Below are 25,776 nucleotides of genomic sequence, written 5' to 3' on the forward strand. Positions count from 1 at the left end.
TATTCCATGTAACACCAAGAACTATTCAAACTTTGAAACTGAGAAAACTTAAAATGGATGATCACATGGAGGTATTTATCCAAATGAGAACTCAAAATGTATAAGCATTATAGTCTACAGTCTCACAAAACATGAAATATTTTCTGGTTTTACTTTTTAAAAGAGAACAAAGGACAAGAAATATCAGAGTAAGTTGTGCAACAAAGGACAGAGAGATGTTATACAGGTTGCCTACCTTGCTAAGCAACACAGATGAATAGAATGTTAACTGTCATGAAATGCCCTAAAAATAAGGAACGGTGAAAAAGAATGAATCAACAATCTCATTAGTGTTAGTCACAGTCTCATTGCTCTGTATAGTTATCACTTATGCTTGGTAGTCAAGTATAACCTGGCTGGTATTCCTCTGCCTAGAGGGGGGTTACCCTTCCTCTTATTGAAGAGTAGCCATAGCTTGCTTCTGAGACAAATTATACCAGAACAGACACCAGCGGAGGGGTATTGTAGAATCATTAAGTTTGGAAAAACCTCCAACTTCATGAAGCCAAACTTTTGAATGAGCATGACCTTGTCAACTAAATGTCACATTCAGTTTTTTCTTGAACATCTCCAGCAGTCAGGACTTCACAACATCACTGAGCAGCTCACTCCAATGCTTTATCATCCTTTCAGTGCAGAATTTCTCCCTGGTGTCCAGCGTGAACATACCCCTGTACAGTTTGAGGTTATGTCCTCCTGTCCTATCACTATTTGCCTGGGAGAAGAGGCTCACCCCACCTGGTTACACACTCCCTTCTAGCAGTTGTAGAGAGTGATAAAGTCACCTATGAACCTCCTTTTCCCCAGCCAAACAACCCAGTACCCTCAGCTGCTTCTCATATTAATTACTCTCTTAACCCTTTTACCCACTCCATTCCCTGTCTCCTGACATGCTGCAGCACCTCAGTGTCTTTCTTGTAGTAGGGAACCCAGAACTGAAAACAATACTGGTGTGCCCTCACCAGTGCCACATACAGGGAGACAATCACTGCCCTGGTCCTGCTAGCCACACTACTACTGATACAGGCTAGGTTGCCATAGGCCTTGGCCACCTAGTTTATATTCAGCTGCTGACCAGTAATCCCAGATTCTTTTCCAGAAAGAAACATTCCAGTCACTCCTCTCCAAGCCTGCAGACTTGCATCAGGTTGTTTTGACAAAGTGTAGGAATGCCAGAATTCTGATTTGTTGAACTTTGTGCAACTGACCTCAGCCCATCAATCCAGCTTGTCCAGATTCCTTAGCAGATCTTTCCTACCCTTCAGCAGATCAACACTCCCACCCAGCATAGCATCATCTCCAAACTTACTGCTGGGGCACACAATACCCTCATCCAAATCACCAATAACGCTATTAGACAGAAGTACAATTACAACACTGAGCCCTGGGGAACCAAATCAGTGACTGGCCATCAGCTGGGTGTAATTCTCTTCACCACAACTCTCTGAGCTTGTCCATCCCACCAGTTTCTAACAGTGCAAAATATTCATGTGTTCAAGCTATGAGCTGTCAGCTTCTCCAGAAAAATTGTAATTATACAGGTGTCATCTTCCATACCATAAGACTTACAGACAGATAGATACTGGTCAGCTTATCAATCAGTAGAATACTAAAATATCTCCTCTCCTCTCCTCTCCTCTCCTCTCCTCTCCTCTCCTCTCCTCTCCTCTCCTCTCCTCTCCTCTCCTCTCCTCTCCTCTCCTCTCCTCTCCTCTCCTCTCCTCTCCTCCTCTCCTCTCCTCTCCTCTCCTCTCCTCTCCTCTCCTCTCCTCTCCTCTCCTCTCCTCTCCTCTCCTCTCCTCTCCTCTCCTCTCCTCTCCTCTCCTCTCCTCTCCTCTCCTCTCCTCTCCTCTCCTCTCCGATGAACTTTTAAAGCTTTTATAAATATTTTTGCATGAATAAACTTGTGTCTTGAAAAGTCATTATACACTGTTCATAGGATGTAAACTATAAAGATGGTTTTACACATCAATTCTTTTAAAGTTTTAAAACTTCTATAAATTTATTTTCAGGTGGAACAGCATCCAGGCAGAAGGGATTTTTGGGATGCATTCGCTCATTACGGTTGAATGGAATGGCCCTTGATCTGGAAGAGAGAGCAAAGATAACACCAGGAGTTGAACCAGGCTGTCCTGGACATTGTAGCAGCTATGGTAACCTGTGTCACAATGGTGGAAAATGTAGAGAGAAGTACAGTGGATTCTCCTGTGACTGCACTTTCTCAGCCTATGCTGGTCCATTCTGTAAAAAAGGCAAGCATGTCTTTTAGCTTTCTAGATAACACCACCATACAGTCCACATCAAGATCTTCACATCTCCTTAGAGATATATTTAAATGCTTACAAAATATTTGGTTTACATAATGTAGGTAAATATTCAGCGGTATTTAGTTAAAAAAGCTTTACTAAGCACTCTTCTTTCAGAGATAACTTCAATATACATACACATATTTAAGCAGGAACCACATTACCCAAGAGGATTAATATCTTCATGCAACTTTTTGATTCTTTGATACTACAGCAAATCTAGGAAATGTATTTTTATGGTATAGCATTTGAATTTTTGTGTTTCAAATAGTAGCCGCAAAATTAAGTCTGAATTTGGAAAACAAACCAATAAGCAGATGAACTTAAATCTACATTTTGCTGTAAGGAGAAAGTAAGATCTTCATAAATATGACTGGGCCCATTTTCCAAGTCTTTTAAAAGTGTTTCTTTGGTGAAGTTATCATACTGGAAGATGATCACAAGTCATTAAGTGTGAATTTCAGAAATGAAATTTTATCTAAAAGATTTGGTGTTTTCATATAATTCAGATTTTTGAAAAATATTGCTTTCTCCATATATTAAATGCATTCTGCAAAGTACTAAGCAGTTTATATGCCACAACTTCATGTTCCTCTAAATTAGCAAAAAATCTGCCCTGTCATCACTGCCACCACAGAAGTGAGGGACCCATCTGAAGACTTTCCATATCTAGCTCTTCAGATCTAATGCCACTGTTTGAGGAACAATCTTTTCCTCCTCTGCATCAGAAGAGACTAATGGTCACGCTGTAATGTTCAATAGAGACAGAGTAGCTTCTGTTGCTAAAAGCGCAGAATGATCTAAATAATAACTTGAAGTAAGCTTTTGTCAAATACTCAGCCAGATTACAGAAACTTCAAGAAATTTCTACCAAGCTTGAAAGCTGTGATCCAAAACACTAAGAGAGTTGCTTTTAGCAGAAAACAGATATGAGAAATCACTGAATTACAGAAGTCCTCTATAAGTGATTCATCCTTAAGAAGACCATAAGATAGTCGCTATTTTCCTTTTCTTTCTCCCACCTGACCAATCTCTTCTACCTCATATGTGTTTCAGGCCAAATCTAATCTGTATGTTAGGATTCAAATTGCTGCACCCACTTCTTTGTAGGAGCAGTATACATACAAGCCTGAATACATTGTGCTATAGTACTGGGATGATCATTAGAAAACAACCTAGAAAAAAATGCACTTCTTCATGATACAGATATTTAAGACACACATCTAAATGAGCTTTTGCCCCAGACCATGTCTTATATTTCTCCATAGTTCTAAATGCTAGTTTCATTTATAGTTACTTTTTAGCTCTATCATAAAAATGTAGAATGCATTTTATTTTCTTCTGTTGTGTGACAAAAGAAAAAAAAAAAAAAAGTCGCGCAACCAAATAAAAAAAATATCTCTACCGTTATTATTTTACTATTATTTTCCCTTATATTTAAATATTGATTTACTTTTTGTTTCAGAGATCTCTGCCTATTTTTGGACCGGCACTTCTGTGACATACAACTTTCAAGAATACTACACATTAGCTAAAAATTACAGTTCTCATGCTTCTTCTTTCTATGCTGACATGACACTGACCAGGGAAACAATTACATTTGCCTTTCGAACGACACGGACACCCAGCCTATTGCTCCATGTCAGCTCCTTCTACAAGGAATACCTCTCTGTCCTTCTCACCAGGAATGGTGAGTTTCCAGACCGGATGCCTGGAAACACCAATGAACATCATGACTGCCAACTCCAATTCTCTCTGATTCCATACCTGAATCACAAACTACTTATTGCCCTCGTATTTCTTTAGATGGTTTGTTTTTCACCTGTGTCAAGCAATTCTTTCCACATGAAAAACATCCCTCCTACCATACTTTCAACTTTCCCTACTGTTTTTTTTTGTTATGCCATCATAAATTTTTATTTCTGAAATCCCTTGGAAATTTTTGGGTTTTAAAGTTTGGATATTTAAATTAAAGTTCATCTGAGCTATGTTCTATTCACGAGGCCTATTAATTGCCATCCTCAAAATAAATAACAAAATTAATTACTTTTGAAAGTTCATTATCCATTTCCTAAATTAATTAGAGGTCATTTTATTAAACTGATTTCATAAGCTATTTAAATACCTATGAAATACATATATCCACATATAGCTGTAAAAATACATGTAACATTATTGATGTTTTGTTTAAGATAAACATTAATTATTTGCTGGATCCTTTTCTATTCTTTCAGCTAAGTTAGTTTTCTGGGTTTTTTTGAAGTAAAATAACCCCACATACTGATTTAAATATTTTGGTTTATCAAAGACTCTTTGCAGTCAACAGTTGTTCTGTGCCTGAGGAAGGATCTGTGCTTTCCTAGACACATATTTGGATATAGAATGGCTGCATTATGCTCTGCATCATGTGACCTGGAACACATTTTGCTCATGACTGTCCTGAGTCTGGCACAGACCTTGATTTCTGGAGCATGAGTAGAAAGCTGTGGTCCATCTGCAGCTGAGAATGAATTTCTGACCAGGAAACTACATTACCTCTGTGTTCTCTTCTGAGTCTTTAAGGGATTATTTGTGTTTATAGATGGTATTCTGGGAGATAACAATAAGGGATGGAAAGTGATAGGAGTTAGTACATTACATTCTATTTAATTTTCAAATGGTCAGAGGCTTACGGGACTAGACAGAGAAAATATTATTCTGGAATTATGAGTTATATTTTGTAAATCATAATTATGAGAGCTACCAGACTGAGTCTTTCTCAGCTAAATTTTGAAATTATTAAGTTTCTGCCCAAATTTTAACTCAATAATCAACATGTATACACCTTATGACTATTTTTGCCGCTATATTGTGCTCCTGACACTGCTATTACTCATTCTGTTACCTTTAATTTCTCACTTTATCCATTTCTGGTGGCTAAGTTCTTAATCAAATCAAGCATCTGCTTTACCCTTGAAGCACCTCTGAGAAGCAGTATATGATCTATACTGCTGATGGTGTATGTAGTGTACTACACCTTTGCTCTCTTTATCCCTGCAGGAAGTTTACAGATTAGGTACAAGCTAGATAGCCATGAAGATCCTGATGTCTTCAGCATCAGTTTCAAAAGCATGGCTGATGGACAACTGCAACATGTGAAGATTAATAGAGAGGAGGAAACGCTCCTTGTAGAGGTAATTCTTTTAGGGAGGGAAAAAAGTGGATTATCATAAAAAAGTAGACCAGCAAAATGAAGTAAATACTTGCAACAAGGCAATTACCCCAAATAAAATGTGCCTTAACATCTCAAGTAATCAAAGCAAAGTTAACACTCTCATGGTGCACAGTCAAAATTAATGTTAGCTGATCTCTTTGATGTGAATTTCATTTATTTCAAAAGGTCAGTGTGACCTGGTAATTTTAAATGAAAATGCAATTAATTATTTGATGGTTAAATTTTCAAAATTTGTTAAATGGGTATGACTGCTGTTGTTTGTTTTAATCTTGCATTTTCATTTTTCTTAAATTTAAATTATGTATTAAACTACAATACAAATATATTATCAACCAGATAACAATTTAATTCTATCATTAAAATTTTATTTGGTTTCTTTTGCATTATCAATGGAGTGTAGCTATTAAGGAAAATATTTTTGGGTTTTTTGTGGAAATAGCATGATGAAATAGAAATATTTATTTTGTAAATTGTTGATACTAACATGCAAAAAGTCTTTTTTTAAAATTTTTAATTCAAAATACCTATATGTTACAATTCAGTATTTTGAGGCTACAACTTGGGTTTGTAAGGGTACTTGGCTTAAAGTTCTTCTGGAGGTACCCTGACAGGCGGAGTATTTATACTATTTTTAATCTTTATGAAGTTAAATATTGAATGCCTTTTTAAAATGAAAAGAGACTTTTTCATATTATTAAAGGTTTTCTATTTTTATTCATCTTAGAGGTGAAAAAGTAGAAATCAGCAGAATCAATAAGATAAATAAAGGCTTATTAAGTAGGATGCTTAAGAATATCAGTTATAATCAGTGATCTGAGGAAGCTGATAATCTATTTCCTGATGAGTTTTTATGCTATAAATAACAAATACTTTCCTGAGACCCTCTTATTTTTAGCCTTGATCTTACCTGCCTTTTTGAAAATATTGACTATCTCTTCCATTATTCTGCTTTGTTCCTCACTCTATCATTCCATAGGTTAACCAGAATGAAAGAATGAAGTTTATTCTGTCTTCAGGCACAGAATTCAATGCAATCAAGTCTCTCACACTTGGGAAGGTTTTAGGTAAGTGAAACACCGCAGCATTTTCTAAAACTGCAGGGTTTTCTAAAGCATGGATAAAAATGTCATCATGGGGCATGAAAAATAATAACACAAATGTCATTAAAAGACATATGTTATTGTGGATTTACTTAGACACAGAGTCACAATCAAGATAGAAACTTCAGTCTTGTTGAAATACAGATATAATCATAAATAAGTGCTTCCTGGAAAAATGATCAAGTGGGTTCCATTAAAAATAATTGTACACTTCTCTCTCATTTTGCAATCAAGCATTAAGAAATAACACTTTGTTTTCTATTCTGGAGAAAAAACAAATCAAGTTGAGATCCTACAATGGTGTTATAATACTATTCATCATGTATCGTACTTGAATACTTCCTGTGATTAGGTTTTGATGCAAATGATGAAGAACATGGTAATGTAAGTCAAATCTTTGTTGGAGATTCTTTGTCTCATGATGATTCTTCAAAAATACATCTGTTTCTCTGCCAAAATGATCAAAATGAAATTTACTTATCTACAATGACCTCTTTTTGATTACTTAAAAGAAAATAGCAATAGTCTGGATTAAAATTTTCGAGATCTTGTAATTTTCATACTTTTTACATTGATAAAGCCTGGTAATAGAAGAAGATTTGATGATGGTGCAGATTTAAAGGATATTTATCTTTCCTCTAAAGAAATTTAACGGAATCATAGGATGTTTTGGGTTGAAAAGGGCATAAAAAGTCATCTAGTTCCAAATTCCCTGCTGTGTGCCAGAATGCCTTCCTCCAGACCAGGCCACTCAAAGCCTCATCCACTGGCCTTGAACACTTCCCATGAGGACATGCACTGCTTCCCTAGGCAATCTTTTCCAGTGCCTCTCACCCACACAGCATAGAATTTCTTCCTCATTTCCAGGTTAAATCTCTAACTGTTCAGTTTAAAGCCATTTCCCTCTGTCCTATTACTAATGCATATGTATAATGTCACTCATCAGCTTTCATGTAGCCTCCTTTAGGTAAGGAAGACTACTATAAAATTATCTTGGAGACTTCTCTCAGTCTTTCTTTATAGGAGCGCTGCTCCAGTACTTTAATCATCTTCACAGTGCTTCTCTAGACTTGCTGTAACAAGTCCATGCCTTTCCCATGCTGGGAACCCCAGAGCTGGATGCAGTGTTGCAGGAGGAGTCTCACTGGAGTAGATGAGAGGTGCAGAGCCACCTCTCTTGCCCTGCTGGCCATGCTGCAGCCTGGAATCATGATATGGTCTGGACTGCAAGGGACCCTGAAGATCACCTCGTTCCAATCCCACTGTGACAGGCAGGAACACCTTCCACTGGACCAGGTTTCTCAGAGCTGTACCTAACCTGCCCCTGAACAGCCCCAGACTACAAATGGTTTACAAATGGGCTGCAAGTGCACATTGCTGGCCCATGTTGTGCCTCTTGTCCTCCAACACCCTCAAGTATTTCTCCTCAGGGCTGCTCTCAATCCATTCCCCCCCAGTCTGTGTTGATACTGGGCGTTGCCCAGATCCAGGTGCATAACTTTGCACTTGCCATTGTTGAATTTCATGAGATTCACTTGGTCCCAGTCCTCAAGCCTGTCAATGTCCCTCTGGGTGGCATTGCACCTCCCAGGTGTGTGAACTGAACAATTCAGTTTAGTGTCATCCACAGACTTGCTTCAGATGCACTCAATTCTACTCTTGCTGTCATTAAAGAAGATACTGAAAAAAAAGTTGTACCAGTTGGGCCCCAGAGGAACACCACCTGTTACCAATCCCTATTTAGACCTTGAGCTGTTGAATGCAAATGTTTGGATAAGGAGATCCAATTAATTCTTCATCTGTCAAATAGGTGGTTCTTGTTTTCAATTATGAGTGTTATCTAGAAAAGGTAGAAGAATAATTTTAAATATATAATAAAATTCATAGAGATATGAATAGTGATAGTTATTTCAATGACCAAATGCTAAATACATTAAAATGTATTAAGGAAATTTAAAAAACATTTTTATAGACCATAAAAAAATCTTAATTATTGTTTAGTTATCATTAAGAGAATCTCAGTGTAGCTGATTTGTTATCTTACTTGAAAACTAAGTACCTCTAACACAAACAGAAATATTTTGGAAATGTAGATTTTACATATAAAAGTCACACTCCACAAAAGAACTGGTGTGTACATATGCACAGAAAATGGAAAAGAGAATGATCACTTAATCATAACTTTAAAGCAATATTAGCTGAAATATAAACTACTATAAGAAAATTGTTACAAAGATTTCCAAACTTTACTATTCAATTATAAAATTGAATCAGAAATGTATAATATTTTGAAGTGTAGTAGTTTATTCCAGTCACACTCACATAAAGTTAATACCACCATGACCAGTACAGAATAAAAGCTTATTTTATCTTTTTTATCAAATATAGTATCAAAAATTATATAAAATTGGTCAAAAATGCATTTGATTAAATTTATGGAAATGTACATTTTTGGACAAATAGTCTATTGGTCTTCTGACCAGGACCAATATGGCCCTCCAAAGAGCCATATAGTTGCAAAAATTCAAAGGTGAGATTTTCTTCAGTTGTATGGTGGCTTTATAATGACCCAGTAGTGCAATGCACAGAGTTGCAGAGCCCTGTGGGGCACTCAGTCCAGTTTGTTTCAGAATCTGTTCTGAAAAAAGTATGTTTCTCCCCCTTTCAAAGGAGAGTTGCTATTTCTTCAAGAAATCTGGTAGCTTTGGGCTCTGGTTTCTATGAAGTACTATCTAGAGACTTAAGAAGACTTCGCAAAGACAGAAGAAAAAAAGTAATAAGTATTTGTTGCAGCGAAGAGATCTATCCATAAGGAGTTAACCAAATATGAAATAATGTATTTTTTGTACTTGAAAATGTTGTTTGGGAAAACCAGACTAGGAAGCTTTTAAAAAAAGAATTATTTTTAGCTGAAGTAGTTTTCTGAACATCTTCTGCATCTGAACATGACAGTTTCTTTCCTTCAAGCAAAACTGTACAGAATCTCCTGATCCACTTGGATCCCTTTAAGTGTATGGGATCTGCTCCATATTCAAGTAAGAATACTCAAAAAGCTGGCTGATGTCACTGCCTCTCTGAGTGTTTTTTGAATGATGGACACTGTACAAGTTCCATTTGACTGGAAGCTCACTCGTGTTGTCCCAGGTTTCACTAAGGGTAGGAAGACTGATCCAAGAAACTACAGGCCTGTCAGCCTCACTTCAGTGCCTGGTATAATTACGGAGAAGATTGTTCTGGAAGGCATTGAAAAGCAGCTGAAGCACCATGCAGTCGTTAGTCACAGCCAGTACAGGTCCATGAGATGAAAGTCTTGCTTGTCAAACCTGATTTCCTTTTATGACAACATAACACACCTTGTTGATCAAAGGAAGCCAGTTGACGTAATCTTTTTCAGTAAATCTTTTGAAGCTCTCTCTCACAGGACCCTTCTGGACAAAATGTCCAGCTCATGTCTGGATAAAAATGTCATGTGATGGGTGAGCAGCTGGCTCACAAGTCAGGCCCAAAGGGTTACAGTGAATGGGTGACATCAGTTTGGTGACCTGTCACTGGGGGGGCTCCACAGGGCCCCATCCTCAGCCCTGAGCTCCTCAATACTTCCATAAAAGACCTGGATGTAGCACTCAAAAGTACAGTAAGTTTGAAAATTATACTTAATTAAGAACTATTGACTCCCTTGAAGGCAGAGAGGTGCTGCAGAGAGACTGCAACAAATTAGAGGGCTGGGCAGTTTCCAGTTGTATGAAGTTTAACAAAGACAATTCTGAAATCTGTGGCTGGATGTAAGGATGTAATGGGGAATGGGATGCTGGAGAGCTGTGGAGTGGAAAGGGACCTGGGAGTCATGCTCGAGGGCTGAACCTGAGCCAGCAGTGCCCTGGAGCCAGGAGGGCCAACCCTGTCCTGGGGGCATCAGGGACAGCATCACAGCTGGGCAAGGGAGGGCATTGTCCTGCTCTGCTGTGCTCTGCTCTGGGCTGTCATGGCCTCACCTCAAGGTGTGCAGTTTTGGGTGATGTAATAAAATATATAAAGGCATTAGAAGGCCTCATAGTTCTTGTCTTAAAATGTTCTGAGAGGAGCTGAATCTCTGCTTTCTGACTGACTACTTCACAAGAACAAAAGGTTGAAGTAGAGTTAAAGAAAGAGTTAGTGAGTGTATTTTGGCTTTGAGGGATCCTTTTTTGTTTCTTTTATTTAAGAAGACAATGTAGGTGGAATAATTTTGTCTATGGTGAACTTGGGTACACTTAGCAAATGAATTGCTGTTACGATACTTTAGGATGCATAACTTTAGTTTACTGTAATATACTGACTCCAGTAAACAACTTGTGTGTGTCTTTGAGTGTCACTTTCAGTCAGTTAAATTTTACTTTAGCGAGATAGTGGATGATGGTGGTCTTCCCTAAGCCCTTTCACTTTATCATCAAGATTTCCTGATCCAATATAAAGCTTTGCTTTATCCCAGCAATATTTTCTAGGAGTCAAGTGAAATCAAAGGACTTAAAATATTCCTTTCATATTTTACATATATGAAGTTTAATAAATGATTTGTATAGGAACTAAAAAATAGTAGAAATCACTCTCTTCTTGAGGTTTTCAATCTAACTCATATTTAGAGGTATATATTTTTATCATGGGGGGTTTGTGAAAATGTTTTTTTGCCACTTCAGTGTTAATCTTTTTCTTAAAACATCCCATCCTAGCAGATCCTTCAGTGCATAGAGGCAGATATTGAAAATATCTGCAAAGAGTGCAGAAACAATTAAACAGCCAACATTTTATGTAATCCATCAGAGTAGGGAGCAGACTTTTGGCTGACATCCATCACTCTAGTAGTCTATCATCACTGCAATAAGCAGAGATTAGTTGAGGAAAATGCTACTCTGCTATTTTGCAACTTTCTACCTGAACACATTATCCCTTTTTTTGCTATTAACCTGAATTTTATTGAGGAGTGCACTGTAAAACTTTAAATTATCATGGTAGTTATTGTAAAGATCACAAGTTCATTTCTGGGGTCCAGGACATGTTGAAAGTGAAAATTAATGAGATTAAATTCCCATTTTATTTACAAATTTTCTTCCCTTACAAGTCCTCCTTTTATATCTAGTTCTTCCAGAGTTTTTGCTTAAATTAAAACTGTCAGAGTAAATAAACGGTTTGTTTTCTGCATTGAAAGTGGTGCATTGGTGAGCATTACCTGGTGAATTAACAGAGTTACAGGCAAAGTGCTTGTCACATGAGTTCAGAAAGGCAACTCAAGAGAGAAAGTGAGGAAATACCTTTTTTTTTCCTTTCCCCTCCCCCCTTTTAGTACCAATAATGGTATAATCTTTAAAAATGTATAGTAAGTTGGAACACTATTTTTTTTCTTTTTTTAATTTCACAGAAAATATCTTGATGGATTTCCAGGATCTGAAGGTCTGAGATCTTCAGGGTTTTGTTTTGACAGACTTGATGGTGCTGGAATTGCGTAGATGTATGAGTCTATCAAATGAATATGTTCCAAAAATATTTATTTATTAGAAGAAATCAAATAAAATGCATTTTCCTGGAATTCATTCTTCAGTCATACATCTTGTTGCATTTTAATTTAAATAATTTATTTACAGCAGAAACCTTTTGCTTTGGAATTTGCTATAATAATTTAAAAGCATTTCGCTTAGCAGATTAGCAACTGTCATCTGTTCAACAAAAAAAAAAAAAAGGGGGGGGGAAGGTTGTATGTATCTGTCTTTTCATTAAAGTCAGAAAAGAAAGGGATTCAGTGAATCTACATATGTTGCTGCAACTCAAGTATTCTCAGAGGAGCACAGGTTAATTATTCATTTATTCTTCTGACACTTTATTTTGTACATTTGCACTATGATTAATTGTGTTCTGTTCCTTTTGATTAACAGAAAACAGTGATATAGATGAGGAGACTATGAAGGCGAACTCTCAGGGGTTTGTTGGCTGTCTCTCTTCAGTGCAGTTCAACCACATTGCTCCTTTGAAGGCTGCACTGCACCACAGCAGCTCAGCCCCTGTCATTGTAAAAGGGCGTTTCACTGAATCCAACTGTGGTACTTTAACTGGAGCTGACTCAACATCAAGTGAAACAACCCATTCATTTGCAGGTAGCATATGGTTATCACTTGTTCTGATCTCTGAAGCAAATTCCAAATAGAATACTCATGACCTGAATCACAACTGACTTTTTATTTTTCCATGTGGGTTAACATTTCAGGAGTACTTTGTAAATAATTCTCTTTTATATGTACTTACTTCCTTTTCTCTAGCCCTTCTCTTTTCATCTGAATGTTTACACTTTTCTTTTTATCTCTGAAAACTGTCATCTACATTCATGTTCTATGCATGCTTACTGACCCACACTACTGCCACTGTAGCATATTGTAAATGAACTGTAACAGTGTGAGAATTTCTTGAAGAAAGCACATCTTCTATTTGTCTGTCATTTTCTTTTCTTTTTGTTTTTTTCCTGCTGCAGATCACTCTGGACCAATAGATGAGGGAAAGCCCTTAGCTAATGCAATCAGAAGTGACTCTGCAATTATTGGAGGTAATAGGGACTGTAACAAATCCACAGGAATTCTTTTTTTAACTGTGAATCTGTCAGTGATGAAATCACTGTAGCTTTGTGTGCATACAGAAACTAGTAAAAAGTCTTCATTTCACTGTAGCTGTTAGACAGATAAAAGTCAAGCATTGTTTTAAAATACAATTGATCACATTCTTCTTATTACATAAATTGATGCCATGTTTCCATATATTGAAACATTCTGCTGAAAAACAAGATAGTAAGGACAGAATTTCAACCTGCATAATAGTGATGTCTACAACATTTAAAAGTGCTTGGATTTGTTGAAATAAGCATATATTTAAGAAAGAACCATCATTTCTTCTTGACTTTGCCAAAAAATTACCTTTTGCTGCAAAATCAAGTTTAAAAGCTTCTTTAATAAACCTGAACAACAAAGACTTTTTCTTGAGGATATGAGGTTTAACACTGATTGAATCAATGGCAGTCTGAGGAATTTTCATCCTGGTTTCCTGTTTGGAAGGCAATGTACTCTTGGAGAGACTTTCACTTGCATTGATTACTGCTAAAAATGCGTGTTACAGAAATAATATTAATAAAAATTACTGTTGTTTTGAAATACAGTCTTTTCTTCCTATTTCTTTTAGACATTTTTATCAGCTCAAATAGAACTAGATATAACCATTCATAAACATTTTTAAAAAATACCTTTTATCAGAGAAATAAAGTAAGAACAATGTAGAATTTAGTTACTTCTGAAGTGAATATGGTGATAGTCCCTTTCCTGTTTATGCCTGTCAGAAAAAATAGAGCATAAAGCTTAGGATACATGTGCATGCTTAAAGTATAGGACTGATATACAGGATATACAGGTTCCATCACCATGCCTTTCTGAATAATTGTCCTTAAGATCCATTTCATGAATCCTATGTGGAGGATCCGTCTAACAGGGATACTCATATGAAATCTACCAATTCTTTCTCTTTAGCAGAAATGAGGAGTACTCAAGTGAGCCTAAATAGGGACAGTTTGGGGTTGGAGACCCTCATCAGAAACTCAACTCCTTTTACCAGTGTTGAAGCAAGTATATGTCTCTGTCAGTTCAAATTTTCTTTCAGGGCATTGTATCTTCTCCTGTGACAATCACCCTCTGTAAGAATTTCTAGGAGTATGTCTTCTCTTTGGGAGGAGTTGAGGAAATAAAACTTGTTTTCACTCATGATGTTTCGGGATTATAATTTTTCAATTTGCATCGATACTTCAGACAGAAAGAGCAGTGGGATGAAAAGATCACCCACTCTGTCTTTTAAATTCTGAAAAGATTTTCTTAGAGTTTTTAAAGCCTCAGTAGACAAAGAACATAGAAAATTTAGTTGACTAAAACTGTCCAGGCTTTTCAATGAAGTTAAAATTGTTTGGGTTTATGAATGGTTGACTTAGTATAAGAAACTGCAGTCACTTTTGTATCTTGAATTTAAACAGTGATGTCTGCTATGGTCAGTACATGCAAAAGCACACTGTCCAACCAGTGACCTCTGGTCAAGACAGTAGTACCATAGACACTAAAATGAGATTGTTAAGCCTAGAAGCTTTCCTTCTTGTAAAGTGATACTTATGTCTGTATAATTTTATATCCGAATTTTACCACTGATTTCAACGAAGGTCAAAATTTAAAAATATGTTTTCTGAGTTTTTTACATGTCTAGCTTAGTCAAAACTTGCTTTACTGTTTCAAAAAATTAATACTATTTTACACAAGTATCTGTACATAAAGATCACTATGTACTAGATAACTTGGTGGGGATTTTTAAGTGTGCTAGCAACAAAGTAATTTTTTTAACTTGAAGCTTTAAAAGTAACAATCCTTTTCAGATAATAATAACAATACTTTTTTTTTTTATATTAAACACATTTGGGAATGCACAGTCACAATTTTTTTTACTGCCTCTTTTTGTTTAAAAGTCAAAACAAAGTAAGCTGTGCAACATTCTGTAAAATTTAAGGTTAAACATCCTTAAATGAATATAACTGAGAATGGTATTAGTTCAGCTACTTCAAACAAAACAAGTTTATTGAAAAGTCCTTAGAGAAAGCAGTTACTGTGACTGAAATAAAAGAATGACTTTGCTAGTTAATTTAAATAAAACCAAAATTTACTTAGATTGCGAAGTCCATTTCAGAGAAGGATCTACTGTATTAAAACCTTTGTATTCCTACAATGATGGATGGCTGCCCACAGTAGAGAACAAGAAAACTGGCATGTCCTGAATTTTGGATGCTCTGTTTTTATCTACAGTGTTAAGGGACCAGGTATTTTTTTTTTCTTGCAGTGGTGACCAAGTTGTGCAACAGACTGTCCCTTTGTCTACTGTAACTGAGCCACTGAAATTGCAACTGTTATCCTGAGTGCATGGTGCTCTTTCCATCCCAACAGACTAGACCTATTTTCTGCCTCTTTGACAAACATGATCCAGTTGTCTTCTCTTTCACATCTCCTCAAACTCCTCTCCTGCCCATCCTTTAACTCATGAAGCTAAGGTCCTAAGACCATTAGTACAGGATGAACGAGGAAGAGAGGAGATGGTTTGGCAGTCTATAAGGTCTTGCTTATCTCTGTGAGAAATATCTCACCTTACTGTTCCTTATCTGCAGTGGCTTGGGCTCCAAAGCCAGCAGAGATTTAGGGCCTGATAGTGAAAAAGAGTATTTTTCTTATTGAAAATACTCTAAGGTCCCTAGTGGTTTTCTGTTCAAAAAATTTCAGAAATGTGATGTGGAGTTTATATTATTATTATTATTAATATTAGTAGGGTGCAAAATTTCAGAACAGTCACCATGAAACTTACACTAGAGTACTGTTTCTTATCTGAAAGCAGCTACATCTTCTAATTTCTCAGGCTTTCCTGTAAGCCCTTCCATTATGTGATGTAGTCATTCTTTCTTTTTCCTGCTTTCTGGCTTATGTGTTATTATATTTCTGTCCTTCCTCATTACCTTTTTTCTCTTTTCTTCTTGTAGGTGTGATAGCAGTTGTCATATTCATTCTACTTTGCATCACGGCCATAGCCATACGCATTTATAAAAAAAAAGGCGCATACTCAAAAAATGAGGCAAAAGGATCTGAAAATGAAGACAGTGCTGAATCTGCATTGAAAAGTGAGCTCAGCATGCAAAACACAGCCAATGAAAATCAAAAGGAATACTTCTTCTGATTGTCATTAATGATTTGATCCAATAAAATAATGTCACAATCTGACTTTCTTGCTAAGCCAGGGGGCTCTCACTGGACAGAAAAAGTTCTTGCACACTATTCTAAATGCAGTGGATTTGAGACTTGCTATACTCAATATGTTCAGTCTCAGTGATTGCTGTAGCGGGCCTCTTTAAATTACATGCATTCCTTAGCTATTATACCGTAAATGCATTTTATGTAACAGTGAATTAGATATTGTAGCCAATTTCATTGTTGGTAGTTTCCGACTGTTCTAATGTGACCTTCTACAAATGAAGTTTAATGTACACACTGAATATGATTTTTGAATGGGAAAATTGTTATTAATTTATTCCTATAATTTTCTTTAAAATTTGATTGATTATTTTTGTTCAAGGTGAAAGGTAGATTCTAATATTTTGTGTTACTAAAGAAGTTCTGCTGTGCTGCATTATGGTGATCTGTCTTACTTCCTCAAACTGAAAATGCCTTTTGAGCTGCTGTTGGCTGGTGTCAGCATCTGCTTGTGAGCCATGGCATTTGATGTCCAGAACAAACTGTATTTATTTCCCCTGGGATGTGACTGATACCTTCATTATCCGTTCCTTTTGGCAGGCTTAGCAGAATTGAAGAGTGTACAGTGGGTTGAAATGTTTTAAAATATCTTTTGCAGTAGATTTTCACTTACAGTCAAATGATGGCACCAAGAGACTCACACATACGCCGGGCATTTTGAATGAAATTGGGGGAAAAAAAGACAATACCTTTGCTTGGAAAGATCAAATAAAAGACTAAAAGTAGTTAATTTATCAAGAGTGGAAACACCAAAAGATGATCAAGATTACTTTCAAGATTACTTTCCCTGGAAATTAGTGACTGAAATTAGTGATGCTTCATGAAGAAGCTATGCTCAATGCACTATCTGGGATGTATTCTCTGGAACTGTTGTATCTATGATTTGCTTCAGACCTCAAGACTAACTTTTCCTAAGTTATAGAAATTATACAGTGTCTGCTACATAAACACTTTTGTTTGCACTCTTAATAGTACCTATGTACATCTGTGATATAAGGTCTGATTACACCGTTCAAAATTAAATAGGTGTTTACTACACTGACAGAGTAAATGCAAGCTATCTATATTGTACAAACAAATTGTTAGATATGAAGGCTAGGTTTAAGTTGTCTGCAAAGAAGATTGTAAGGTCATTTTAGAACCACAGGGTGTCTGAATTACCCATGTGGCCTGATGTGAACGTCATAGGTTCTACAGAAAGTATGTGTCTTTTGGAAGAGACATACAGGAATTGGGCATCATAAATAGCATTAGATGACAACATTTAGGTAACTGACCCATGCAAAGCATTTTTCAGTTTTCCCAATTCAGATGACTGAGTGTCTAGGGCTTGGATCTGAGAAAACAAACAGGATTTCTGTGATCTTGTAGACTTGATTTTGAAATTTAAATATCTTCCAGAATTGATTTATATCTACTCTCATTGAAAGCAATGAGAACTCTCATTTTTATTCTAATAGGAAAATCAAAGCTAGACCATAGGTTGTGAGGTTTAGAAAATGTTAATCACAGGTGCCCAACAACATTATAAAGACATGGAAAACTGACATGGTATGCCAAAACCTTGAGTAAATAAATTTCTTTACATAAATGGTAATTGTGAATACAAATGTCCAGCAGATATTTTCATTTAAAACTTATTTCCTTCCATCAGTCTTTACTTTCTGTTTTCAGAATTCTACCATTCCTTTCTACTTCCTTCTAAACAGATTTACTTAATTTTTAAGAAAAAAATATTTTCTGTTTTTGAGAGTGCCTGGATATTCTGCACTCATAAATTGTTCAGATTAATATGTAGTGCTTTCTTGTTTTCATTTTTACAATTCTGTTTGCATCCCTGATAGATTAATCAGGCTGAGGACCTGGGATCAAGAACTGTATCTATGTTGTGGATTTGATACAGTTTGCTTTATGATTAGAGGTGACCTTTAGAAAGGACAGAGTACTGGACTACTCCAAATAAGTGACAAAAATATCCTGTTTGTGGATGGAGAATGGTGGAGGTGAAAGCCTCACGTGAGTCATGACAAGAAGAGTTTTAATTATTAAGTTTACTACTTTGAACCTTCTCATCTACTTACTTTATGACTCCTCTTTGAGGCTGTCACCTAAATTGCATTAAATTCAAGAGAAGCCCTTCCATGGACTTCTCTGCAACCAAACCCTCTGCATTTCAGGTTTTCCCTTTCTGCTACAGACATGTAGGTATCCACCTCTTAGTGCCACTTATATCAATAGAGTCATCTGCAGGATGTGTCCCAGTCAACTCAATTTTTTATCATTGTAGGATGTAGTAACAATGTGCGAAAAAAAACCTACAAGACAATGATGATTATAGTACACCAAAGCAGATATTTTGATTGAATGATAAAAGACAGATTGTCTTTTATCATAACTCTCATATAAGAGTTACTCATATAAACCTAATAAAGCCTAAAGTCTACCCACAACAGGACAAATTGGAAGAATGTAAACCTAACTTTTCAGTCATTTGTTCTTAATTTTAATGCCTTGTAAAGTTTTATTGTGTGTCTTCATGGAGAGAAAGTTCTCTTTCCTTACTTTGCTCCAAATGAATATTTGCTTTCCCTGTTCCTCAGAATTTTTAAATGGAACAGGATGGGAAAAGCTTAGTAAATCCCTGTTCACAGACTAGCTAAAAAGATGGACAAAGATAAAAATGCCTGTATGAGTGGCACACTGTTTCATTCAAAGATTTCTTTTAAGGCATTTCATTTTGTGAGGGATTCTAAGAGGAAAAAGATATATGGATTTTGTTGAATGAATATCTGTAGATTTGTGGAATAAATCAATTACATCTCCCTGAAGATGCAAATGCCCGTTTTCATCCGTAGGAACAGTGATCATATGTTTGTCACCTTAATCTAAAATATACATGTTTGAAATCAATGAAGCAGCACTTTCATTACTTGCTGCATTTCTATGGGGATAAAAAAATGGTGGCACCGAAGTGCGCTAAAATGTCATTCAACATTGTGCTGTCCCTTTTCTGATTCTCTATTCCATTGTGTGACTTTTCACCTCACTGTTAATAAAGACTTTTTAAAATAAAGTGAGGAAAATATTTTTTAAAAGAATTTGTATTAAAGAGTTTAAATCTGATAACAATATACTGATTTTTTTTTTCCAACAGTAAATATATGTAGAAGTGCACATGATATATTGGTGAGTGTGGTTATTTATAGATATTTTGGAGTACTAATGGAACAAATTTGCTATGCATTGACACATTTTCCATGGCAAATATACTTCTTCGTAAGTACATTAGAAAATAATAGCGACATGCATGCTGGTACATTTTTAAAGCTTTGTGTGGGCTCTAGCTACAAAGGGCTTATAATTATTTATGTACTCAACATTTAGCGTATAAATATGATTTAGTTAGGTTTTGAAAAAACATTTTCCAGTACATCCAGTGTTGTGTAAATGAAAAATATGTTACAAACCAAGTGCACAACTTAACATGAAATGTAGTCACAGTCAAAATAAATTTACAATATTGTTATTCTTGGCAGCAACGTACAAGGAAAAAAGCATGTAAAAGAAAAAATTCCTTTAAGTAATTATCTGCATAAATTCAGAACATGCAACTATTGCAAGTTAGCAGAGGATTGATAAGAAAATATCCTTTTGAAACATAATTAATTACCTTTAGAAGTAATTGTAATAATTTACACTCAAGGCACTCAAGGCAGAGATACAGCGACATAAACAATGTGATGCTACAGGAAAAAAATGTTCTTAGTAACAGAAAAAATATTTCCATATCTGGAAAAGCTTGTGCTCTAGTCTTTGGGTGCAATGCACTTTCTCTGGGGTAAATATGCAGAAACATGACATAATTTTTTTGCAAATTAAGCAATTAATTTTGCAGTGAAAAGAATGATAATTGCTTAGTGTTTCTGATCATTTAATGACATTGTGCATTATCAAGAAGGAAGAAAATTAAAAGATCTTACAGAAATCAGAGCTGACTAAAAAGATACATGTGTAGAGGTATGGAAGTAGTTTCAGTGCTGAGGGTTTTTTTGAGTAAATATAACAACATGCTAAAAAGAATACAGAACTGACAGGATGTGCCCTTTAAACTTTAAACTATTTACAACCTTTTCCTGGGGCCTTTTGGTGTTGGTGGTAAGGAAAGAAGGGTTTAATGCATGTGAGTACAGAAATTCTGAAGCTGCTAATTGGAGAAACAGAAACAAAACCACAAAGCAGTTCATAGACTGTACTTTGCTAAGAAGTCATACTCATCTTTATTCTTGAAGGAGTGTCTGAAAAGTAATTTTTTACAAGAAAAATTGGCACAGTTTTTCGGATACTTTCCCTGAACATCTGAAATCTTAGCTCTTCCAATTTCTAAGAAAAGAATCAAACATCATAATATCACCCCAGAGAGATGGATGCCCTTATGTCAAACTGACATAAAATTTCACTTAAATTAATATCAATTTCTGATGTATGATGAAATGCTGATGTTCTTGGCATTTTGTATAAATAACATTGAATAAATAATTCCTAAACTTATTATGTAGAATGGTAAATCCACAGTAAAAATCAACTTCAGCCTATGAGGAAATGTGTGTGTACACATGTGCATGCAGATGAACTATGAAATCACTGCTAAGATTCTTTAAATTTTTATAATTTATTTTGTATTATGTCAAATATTGAAAAAATGTCCAGTGTTCAGAGCCATCCTCCCCACTACTTTCTGAAATATTCAAACTATTTCAAGAACTAGTAGAGATTTTCAGGATTTTTTCAAGGGGGCAAAAAATTGATCTTGAAGGCTCTTCCAGGACTGTAAGAAGTAGACAGACAGACTGCTGATAGAAAAGATTTCAGTACCCCTCACACACAGACAGAGATTTTTTTTTTTTCTTTTTTTAGTTTTCTAGTTGCATCTAGGGCTTGAGAAATCATTTGACTGATATCAAAATAAATTTCATACACCCATACATAAATCACTACATTGAACATCATATTTAAGCTACTGTGTAATATGTGTCCTGAATAATTTGTTACTAATCTTTTACCCAGCTAGCATGTCCTTCACCAATTCCATTGAAGTGTATTTCTCCTTGTCACTCACCTGATTTTATGTAGAACCAGGGCTCATGCCTTTGGATTAGGTGAGACAGTGGGCATCAAAAAAAGATTCCTAAATCTGAGAATGGACACAGATACTCAAAATCCTTCTGAAGTCCAAGAAAATTGAAGATAAATTGTCAATGAGTTGGACCAGGTTTCATCACTGTGAATCTGTCATCAGGAACCTAGTGATAACAGCATAAAAAAATATTCAAATAATGCTTATATTCTTCTAAAAACAAACTGATACCAGATAGGGCCTGGTAATCTTTGTATGTTACATTTCTTAGTGCAGCACAGTATTTTTGTCTTTAACATACTGATATGTACAAGAACTTAATTCAAGAACAATGCAATGTTTTTGGCATCTGTGAACTGACGGTTTATTTTTCTCAAAAGCAACAGTGCCTTGCAAGCAATTTATAAGGCCAATGTGCATTTATCTAAAAGCAACCATCATAAAGTCTGGATTAAAAACAGGAAATCTGCAAGACATCTTTCACTACATGTTATAAATTCAGTGATACACACCTGCCTAAAAACTATTTACGTAATTAACAAAATTTCAGTACACTTCTCTACAGTTTTGGGAATGAACTCTGAGAAGCCCAAGAATATCTATCCCATCCTTAGATGTATGGCCTTGAAAAAAGCCATTGACCTTAACATTCCATTTATAAAATGCAAAGAATATACTGAAGTTTTTACTAACTTGCTTTATTAGTATTTGTGAAGCCCTTAGCTTTTATTCAAATATCATAATAATAGAAATGAAATCCTTTTATTTAGCAAAAAAAAATGATATGGTAACTGTATTAATTATCTGTATTTGTTTTAATGCATTTATTTCCAGAGATGGTCCTGTTTCCTTCAGTCAGAAGTAACAGCATTTTCCTGTTCTTTTATCCATAGAGTAGCTCATGAATAAAGAGTAGAAAAACAAACTTTGGAGTACCTGCTGTAATATAGATTTGACTGCATGTCTTCTTATATCAGAAAATTAGAGCCCAGAATATTTTCATCCAAATAGGTGGGAGATAGTTGAAATAAACAAGACAGGTGTCATACAGATAAACACAAAACAGGAATTACAATAACACACCTACATTCTTTCAAAATGTTTCCTGCTAATTGATTAGTTCCAAGGGAGTATCATGTGTAGATGTTTTAATGTTCTCAGTAATTTAATCAGCTTCATTAATCTCATTTTCTGTTATTTTTTAGTTACTAGAGAGTCACTCTTCTACCCATGGTTAAGACATGCCACATTTTATTTTCTAGATGACAGGATAAAAAATGTACTGTTTTCTAATGCCTTTAAATCTATTGTGCATAGAAACACTCCTTATCAACATAAAATGATGTTGTGTATTCTATATGAAGAGGCAAATCCAAAAGTAAATATATACTGACATGGTCTTTGGTTTATTTGTAGTTCTGGGTCTTTTTTTGTTGGTTACCTGCCCCATCCAAACATACTCCCGGTAAACAGAAAAGGCTTTGCCACTTTTAGCTAAATCCTATTTGTGAATAAATGATTTCAAAACAAATCTATAGGATGTTAATATTTGGTAAGAAAATATTAATAATATTTCAGTAGTTGCAGCTCTAAGATATATCCTCTCTATTTTTTAATTAAAAGTATTATTAAACATTCTTTATGTGGTGTAATTTTTTTTTTCTCCACTGCACTCCATGACACTGGAAATAGAGGTTTAAATCTCACAAATGGTAACCATTCAGGCATTGTCCCCTCATTATGGCAGTTCAAAATCTTCACCTGCCAAATGCTTTGGTATTTACAGGTGCAAACAGAAAATACTTCTCCAATTATGATGTTTCAACTAAAAAAGTATAAAGAATCTTATTCTTGCTCAACAAAGAGACCCCATGAAGTTAAAATTCAACTGGATTGCTTAGTGTCATGATCTGTAAATCAGCAACTCACACTTAAGTTGTTGGTGTTGTTTTGCTACGAATTTTTATGCTGTGATGTTCAAATTCAAAATATATACATTTGATTCAAAGTATTTTTTTTTCATAATTCTGTCATAAGCATAAAAATTCTATGTTTCGGTTTTTACACATAAATCCCACTGGAAATTAGCAGTTAAATATGGAATAGGATTTTTTTAATGTTTCATATATTCCTTTATGTTACACATTTATAAAGTTCATTTATTTTTAGAGAGTACTGTGAGGGATTTATGATTTATTCTCAGAAGTCATAATAAGAATAAAAGGACAACAATTCATAGAAAACAGAGAAGAATATAAAACAGGAATTTTTTGATAAAACTTTTGATAAAGTTCTGAAAGTTTGCTTTTTGGATGTTCTTGTACAGATATTTTTGAATTCTTATGAAGTGCTTATTTGGGATTATGTCATCAAGCATATAAATTTTAAATTATTTCTTTTGTAAAAACAAACTAACAAATTTTAGTTTCAAGCTGGTATTTAGATGTCTGTTTGCCTCAGTAAAGTGCTTTAATATGCAAATTAAGCACAGCATGAATAGCTTATTATGTACATTCTCTCTATGTCTGGTACATTTTCCCTGAAAAATAATAATAATTAACAGCCCCCTGAAACTGGAAGATCTTTGAGTGTCTAGAGTTCCTTCACAGTATTATTTTATGATTACAAGTAAACCTATGTAGTTAGAAACTAATTAGAAAAACATTAGTAAATGCTTGTTATTCAGTATTCTAGAAGTGTTAACTGCTATATTTGAGAAAATAAATGCTTTTAAAATGAGTCAAATAATCCATATTGTGGCAGTAAGGCTGCCATTGTACTGTACCTACCTGCCCACTCTGACACTAGTCATTAAGAGTCATTTCTCCATTGCCAAATTCACCTTATGGTATACTGTAATAAACTAAAAAACTAAACATAATTGCAGCAAATATGTCTTACTGTTTCACACTGGCCCTTTTTAATTCCTCTAGGAATTTATGTTTTGCTTATAATCGTATCTCTGGTGGAGAATCTGCAGTTGCAGTGACACAAAAGGTAGCTGCAGTGGAGATTCCATGAGGTTTCTTTGTACCATGAGCTAGCTCACAGTAGGTGTCTGCACTGCCAGCTCACACCAGGTTTGTTTCCATCTCGCTGAGTTGTCTCTCCAAACTGTGTTTCAGTGCTCCTGAGATGAATTCATGGGAAAAGCTTGTTACCCAGCTTTGGTGCCAAGGTCTCCCAAGGTGTGATCCATTCTAGCTGACCAGAATTCATCAGCTGTGTAGTTCTTTGCAGCTCTAGGACCAGCTTGGATCTGGGAGGAAACATGCATGCTTGTGTTTCTACAAAACACTATGCTGCAGGGTCACCTGCAGCAGACACATAAGGATGTGCCTCACCTGGAAACTTATTTTATTCCATGCTTAATAAAAAGAATAAGAGGATCAAGGGTGGCAACTTTTGCTCAGGTTTGAGAAAGGAGACACAAAATCTGATGGGCTGTCAGCAGGGAGATGGCTGGCAGTGACCTGTTCTGTCCAGGGAGCCAAAGAGCATTGTGCTAAGGAAGAAAAGGAGCTGAGTGTTTCTCCTCTTGTTAGCAGAAAAAAATCCCACAGCAATATGACCTGTGGTACCTTCTTGAGGGCATTTCTAGAAACAATAAAAAAAATTAGGACCCCCATGTATCAAATGAGTACAGTTCTTTCCCTGTGTAATTGACAACATCAGAGCAATGATGCAATGCAGCCTCTCCAGGGCATGTGGTGCATTAAGAACCATGAATTTGGAAGGAATTTATAGTTAAAAAAAATTTAAATAATGCTACCCTCAAATTTCCAGCATAGCATAATATTATTTTAAAAATCTATGCGTAATGCTCTCTATTCATTGTGTTATGTGAACAAACTTATACCATGCTAGCTACTTACCTCCTGCTGGGAACAGAGACATCTCATTCAAAACTCTTTTGCTCCAGAAGACAAATGTCAGGCAGTATCAGGCAGAGACAATAACCTGAGGCAAAGCAAGACCTCATAATACCTTAAGAACATATGGCAGAAATCAGTCTTCCTCCTGCAGTCAAGATAAGCAAGATCTTCAAAACACTTGAGTTGATTCAGGGGGCAGCTATCTTTTCAGTACTCTGAACAAAATTACCAAATTTCAGCTCACATAATTATAGAATGGAAGGGAACTATAGGGGTCA

The 25,776-nt window shown here is 35.5% G+C and overlaps 1 protein-coding gene across 1 annotated transcript in view; it reads left to right on the forward strand.

Moving 5' to 3' along the window:
• The window catches only part of LOC306814757 (contactin-associated protein-like 4), a gene marked incomplete at both ends in the record, with an annotated part of 60,491 nt that extends 44,076 nt beyond the window's left edge, over window positions 1-16,415 (forward strand). The window contains 7 exons of the mRNA XM_079331136.1: window positions 2,052-2,291; window positions 3,811-4,035; window positions 5,385-5,518; window positions 6,536-6,623; window positions 12,563-12,781; window positions 13,153-13,224; window positions 16,222-16,415. Of these exons, the coding sequence (XP_079187262.1) occupies window positions 2,052-2,291; window positions 3,811-4,035; window positions 5,385-5,518; window positions 6,536-6,623; window positions 12,563-12,781; window positions 13,153-13,224; window positions 16,222-16,415 (1,172 nt within the window). The remainder of the gene's footprint in view (window positions 1-2,051; window positions 2,292-3,810; window positions 4,036-5,384; window positions 5,519-6,535; window positions 6,624-12,562; window positions 12,782-13,152; window positions 13,225-16,221) is intronic.
• Between the last annotated feature and the right edge of the window lie 9,361 nt (window positions 16,416-25,776).

Source organism: Erithacus rubecula (assembly GCF_903797595.1).
Source record: "Erithacus rubecula genome assembly, contig: SUPER_Z_unloc_2, whole genome shotgun sequence".
NCBI lineage: Eukaryota > Metazoa > Chordata > Aves > Passeriformes > Muscicapidae > Erithacus > Erithacus rubecula.